The following is a 6163-nucleotide window of genomic DNA, read 5'->3' as shown; positions in this document are numbered from 1 at the left end:
GAAAATGAGCTGGAGAAGAAAATGGCAAACCACTCCAGTATCTTCACCAGACACAACTGAAATGACTGAACAACAACAACATTATGCCAGACACCATGGTAAATATGAGGATAGAAAAACAAGAATAAAGCCTTTCCTCAGGAAACACAATTTATTTGTTGTACAATTGGTATGAATTCCCCAACTTTTAATATTCTGTCCACTGATCACACTATTATTACCAATGAACAAATCTTTTCATGTTTCTAGGCCACCATTCTCCACCATCTGTTCTAAACACAGTCCTGGAAAGGAATTGCAAGACTCCCTTTTTCTGGCCAACAATTCTCAGAATCTCTCAACAAGAGGCCAGTCAATGATGTGGTATACCAAACTTCACTTAGTGAAACATTTTACTTTTCTTGGGGTAAGAGGCAGTGTTGCAAGAGCATCTGCAAGCTCATAGACTGGGGAAAATGCCTACCCTAACAAAATACCTCTATGAATTGATAATATTAGTGACATACTCTCCAAGACGATCTTCTACCTGGTCTGTCTTCATCTTATATGTTCTGACTTCTGTGGTAGTCAACAAGCCTTTACGAAGTAGGTATGTGCTGGGGATACCAGGAAAGTCAAAAACACATTCCCTGACCTAGAGGAACTCACAGTCTCAGGGAGGAGATAATATCCAAGAAGAGTGTAACTTTGTATACACAAGTGATACAGTATCAACATATTTCACCTCCAACAGGAGGTTAGGAATTCTTTGGTTTTCTCTTAGTTCTCCCAAGGTTGTAAGAGCACATTTAGTGCAGGAAGGAACTAGAGACCGTGCAATTCGTCATCCCTTTCCCCATTTTATGGATAAAGACACCAAATTATAGAGAGGTTAAGAATTTTGCCCAGGGTCATCTAACTAGGGTCCGCAGTGGCAACGATCTCAGGTCTTTCTATCTTAAACAGCGCCTGGAACATCAGAAGGAACTATGATTTTTACTAAGACTGAAAGTCCCAAGACACACAAATACTCACAAATAGCGCAAGTCCTGGCGGGTGTATCAGCCCCAAACTCAGCAGGAGGCCAAGTCTGGGGGTGCACGCAGAAAAGGGGTGGGGTGGCAGCGGAATGCTGCTCTGCACAAATGAAAAGGGGGTGTTGGGGGGAGGGGGACGCACCCCGCTTCTCGCAGGAAAGAGGAGAAAAAGTGAAGAAAAGAAAGGAGAAAAAAGAGAAATGGGAGAGAGAGGAAGGAAAGGAGAGAGAAGGAAAGAAAGCAGACAAATCTGAGAAACCCTAAGAAGGCGGCAGCACTGGCCGCAGGAGCGGAACGAAGGGGGAGAAGGAGGTAATAACAGGTAGCACAGGTGGACACGGCTCACGATCCTTTAGAACCAAACTCCTCCGTTGTCATTTTACCTTGTGACCAACTTCCGCCCTTCTCTCACCGACCCGTCTGCGCCTGCGCCTGCAGCCTGTGTTTGTGTTTGTTCCCCCCCCCCCCCCCCCCCCGGGTAACTGGAAATGACGTGTTCAAGACAGATTCCGTACGGATGGCCGAACCGGAAGTTAGCTCCAGATGGATGACGCCATCTTGGTAGCCCGCCCCAGGAGGTAAGGGTCCTGAGGGAGGTCAAAAGTCTCTGGTTCTTTTCAAACGTGCTCGCCTTTCCTTTGGCTGTTCCCGGCCATGAGCTCGCGGGTGCGGACAGAGCCCCTGGGTGGGGACCCCCCGTTGTCGATCCCAGGGGACCCCTATTCGGTAATAGTGCTGTTGAGAGGCTACTCGGAGCCGCAGGGGCCCGGGGGCGCGCAGAGGGCTGACGGCTCCGTGACGCTGGTGCTGCCCACGGCGTGGGAGCCGCGGGACGCGCGTGAAGAGGACCCCACGAGGCTGACCACGCAGGCCGCCTTGGAGCAGGCGGGCTCGGGCCCCGTGCTAGTGGACACAGGGGGGCCCTGGGCTCGGGACGCCCTGCTGGCCGCGCTGGCCGCGCACGGCGTGGGCCCAGACACTGTGACCCTCGTGGTGGGCACCCACGGCCACTCGGATCACGTGGGCTGCCTGGGGCTGTTCCCGCGTGCCGCGCTCCTCGTCTCCCACGACTTCTGCCTCCCGGGGGGACTCTACCTGCCCCACGAGCTGAGCGAGGCGTGCCCGCTGCGTCTCGGCCCGGGCCTCGAGGTGTGGGCCACGCCGGGCCACGCGGGCCGCGGTGACGTCAGCGTGGCGGTAGCGGGCACCTCGTGGGGCACAGTCGTGGTGGCGGGAGATGTGTTCGAGCGCGAGGACGACGGCGACACGTGGCGGCAGCTCAGCGAGGACCCCACGGCCCAGGAGCGCAGCAGGCAGAGGGTGCTGGCCGCCGCTGACGTCGTGGTGCCCGGGCACGGCGGGCCCTTCAGGGTCCTGCGGGAGCCCGAAGGGCACGCAGCCCACTGACCCGGGAGCCAGGCAGAGGCTCAGGACCTGCGGCAGCCCAGGCCCCCAGGGCCCATGCTGCCAACACCCCAGGACCACCCCCAGGACCACCCCCAGGGCTGCGGAGCCCTTCTTGGCCAAGAAATCCAGCCACCTTCATTCTGTCCGAGTCCCGTTCTCCTCACCTCCGAAATAACAGGTTACCCCGCCTGCCGCCTTATCTGGGAAGATAAAACGGAATAAACGATAGAAAAGTGTTTCTCAGATATAGCGTCCCAAGCAAACGTCAGACATGCATGTTGGCGGTCGTAGTAAAGGACTGGGAAAATCTGAGCCTCTTTTGCACCTCCCTAGATTCAGGGTGGCAGCTGTGGGTGGGAGTAAGTACTGGGTATGCCTTCCTCATTATCTGGGGGCTAGTTTTTCAAATAAATTTCTATTCTTATCTTTTGTTTTTACATTGATTAAATACCTCCCTATATCTCTCCCTGATCCCTTAAAGAGAGCCCTTCTCCCCCCACCCCCACAGAACAAAGGTGTTTTTTTTTTCCAATTTATTATTTAGTTTTCAACATGCACTTCCAGAAGTTCTAAATTTTCTCCCCTCCCTTTCCCCTCCTTCCCCAAGATGGCATGCAATCTGATATAGGCTCAAGACATATATTCCTATTAAGCACGTTTTCACATTAGTCTTTGAAGAATTATAACGCATGGGAGAAACAATAAGAAAGAAAAAACAAGAAACAAAATAGTCTGCTTCACTTTGCATTCTGACTCCATAGTTCTTTCTCTGGATGTGGATGGCATTTTCCGTCATGAGTAAAGGTTTTTTGTTTTTGTTTTTTCTGAGAGAAAAAGCAAAACTGACATAAAACAAATCTGACAATATATATAAGATACCCATGGGCTCTCCCCTCCCACCACCCAACCTCTCTACAGGGCTTGGAAAGAAGTGTCTTCTCACATCTCTCTTTTAGGACTAATTTTATACTTTCTCATTTTGCTTGTGTTTCGTTTTAAAATGCTTTTCTTTCCATTTACGTTGTTATGTGTAGTCTTGGTTCTCTACATTACTGCATCCATTCATGTAACTCTTTCAGTGCTTCTTTATATTCATGGTTTCTTTTCTTAAAGTCATATTCCATCACATTCATGTATCACAATTTGTTTACCCTTTCCCCAGTTGAGGGATATCGACTTTGTTTCCAGTTCTAAGCCTTCATATTTTGGTACATATGGGATCTTTCTTTTTATCAATGACTTCCTTAGGTCATATGCTTAGAAATGTAATCCTTGGGTCAAACATTATGAATATGTTAGCCACTTTCCATCCAGGAGTTTTTCTTGCCCACCCCCCAAGGTCTAAACTTCAACTGTCTTTCCAAAAAAAAAAGCCCAAGCATCTCAGATCTAAGTTCCTTTTATCTTTCTGTAAAGATCCTTGGAGAAAATAGGACTGTGAACTGAGGGGAGTGAATGGTTGTTGATGCAAGGAGAGGGTTCAGCCTTCCCATCTTTATGCACCTACCCTGTATGTCGGCACCCCAGGGACCCCAGTCTTCTGGCTTCTTACAACTCTGGGCTCCGCTTAGACTCAAAGATCCACATGAATTATGCAAGGAAATCACTAGTTCAAGAGGAAGACTTGTTGAGCAATTTTCAGGTTTATTTTTCTAAAACCCTGGAATAAAACCTTTTGTATCCCCCATTAATCCTAGTGCCTTCCATCCCATGTCCAAATAAAGATTGAGAGGTTTTCCTTCATGCTCCTTGAAAAGAAGACAGAAATTGCTATTTCTGAGATATAATGGTTCTAAGTGATCCCAGGTGAACTTTCATATTAAATGAAATGAATTCATCTTCCCAGTGCATGTGTGACATTTATGAAGGTTACTTTGTGATGCAATTTCAAATAACATGGCCGTTTCGGAGGACCCCAGTAACACTGGAGGGAGGGAAAAAATCAGCAGTGACCTTTATGAAGCCAATGGAAATTCCTAATTAAAACTGTGGTCTGTTTCTTCATTTGTTTCTTATATTGACCTACCTCTAAAAAAAAAGGAAAAATGTAAGAAACCTGTAATTTAGTGAAAGGAGAATCAACTAGGAAACAAGGTTGGGTTCTACTTTTTTGTAACTGTGTGACCTCAGAAGATTCACTTATCCTCTGGACTTTAGTTGATGCACCTATAAAGCAAAGGGTTTGCATAGATGTCCTTTGAGGTGTCTACTAGATTTGCCATTGTATTTTTGTGCCTGTATCTGTAAGGGTGATGAAGAGGATGTCAACACAAGGTACTAATGTAAAAACTGTAAATGTATGGATCCATAAGTCTATGAAATGCACACACACACACACACACACACACACACACACACACACGGCTCCACCCTGCTTTAAAGTAACATGAAACTTTATCTTCCCCAATGGTTTCTTTGTTTCTGGTTCTTTCAAAGACTCAGAAGAAATACCTTGTCATGGTCACACAGCTAAGAAAATGCCAGAGACAAGATTTGATCCCAGGTGTTCCCTGACTTCAAGTCTTTTCAATTAACTTTTATTTCAAGGACTATTTCAATGTAGGTTCATTTCATTTACATTCCAGTGGGAGGGAAAACAAGTACGTAGAACAATAAATACATAGTATACACAATATAATAAAATACCAAAAGTAATGAAAAGTGATTTCAAGAGAGAGTTACTAAAAATGGGGATGAGGGAGTGGATTTTTAACATATGTGAGGTGGTGCCAGAACTGAGCTCTTTGAAGTACTCTTGAGATTCCATGAGTTGACATGATGTTTACTATCTTCAGATGTTTGAAGGGCTTTGAGTAGAAGAGTGATTATTCTTGTGGAAGGGAAAGAAAAGTGGAAAGGGAACAAGCATTTATTCAGTGCCCACTGTGTATCTTAGTTGTACTAAATGCTTTACAAATATTATCTCATGGGCTCCCTTAAAAGGTACTGAATTCCCCATTCCTGAAAATCGTCACCTGAAGACTAAATGACCACATATTGAATGTTATAGAAGGATTGTACAAGTTTTAGTAGGGCACCTCCAAGGTCCTTGCCAACTTTGAGACTGTGATTCTCACCAGATGACTCATAAGGTCTACTTTCAGGAAATCTGCCCAAATTCCTCTACCTTGTATTTGAGTGGGATAGACTTAGTGAAGACTCCTCAGATTGTAATTTTTCTCCCAGGGGTGAGGTAAGACCTAAAGGCTCAAGGTTACAATATTTTTAGAATAGAATAGTTCCATATAAGGGTATAAAACTGTGTAGTGTATTAGGGTCTCAATGATTGGACAAAACTTACATAATTCCTCGATGTCTTCATTTCAAAAGGGATTGGTTAGATTTCGTGTCTAGAATGTAAGACCATATTCTCAGCTAATGAGGATAATGGTCAGTGGGAGAGGAGGGACTTGCGTTAGGGTCTATATAAATCACTGTCCTTTTCTTTGTCTTCGGCTTTCCTACTCCTACAGGTGAGCCCCGCTTCTCGAGAATCGAATAAATCACTTTTCTGTCATCACTTTGAGAGGCCTCTGCGTAATTGATTTATGTAGGGACCTGAGCCATCCCACACATATTGAAGATTCTATTCCTAGACAGTATAATTATCTCTTATTACCACCCACTGCAAATACCAAGTAGTCTCCCCCATATTTATCTATTCTCTAATTGTTTTTTGCACTGACCATCAAGTTAGGCCTTGAACACTTACAGGACAAGACAGACAAGTCATTGATCTT

General features: G+C 45.8%; 1 protein-coding gene across 1 annotated transcript; it reads left to right on the top strand.

Moving 5' to 3' along the window:
- Window positions 1–1558: 1558 nt before the first annotated feature.
- On the top strand, window positions 1559–5949 carry MBLAC1 (metallo-beta-lactamase domain containing 1). Its single transcript, XM_072618076.1, has one exon. The coding sequence runs from the start codon at window positions 1671–1673 to the stop codon at window positions 2421–2423; it is 753 nt and encodes a 250-aa protein (XP_072474177.1). The 5' UTR covers window positions 1559–1670; the 3' UTR covers window positions 2424–5949.
- Window positions 5950–6163: the final 214 nt, after the last annotated feature.

The sequence above is a fragment of the Notamacropus eugenii genome, chromosome 6, assembly GCF_028372415.1.
Source record: "Notamacropus eugenii isolate mMacEug1 chromosome 6, mMacEug1.pri_v2, whole genome shotgun sequence".
In the NCBI taxonomy this organism is placed as follows: Eukaryota; Metazoa; Chordata; class Mammalia; order Diprotodontia; family Macropodidae; genus Notamacropus; species Notamacropus eugenii.
Note: the sequence above shows the minus strand (reverse complement) of the source record. Positions and strands in the feature narration are given on the sequence as shown.

What these genes read in the sequence shown, in the direction of transcription:
- MBLAC1 (XM_072618076.1), top strand. Translation starts at nt 1,671, where the DNA reads ATGAGCTCGCGGGTGCGGACAGAGCCCCTGGGTGGGGACCCCCCGTTG.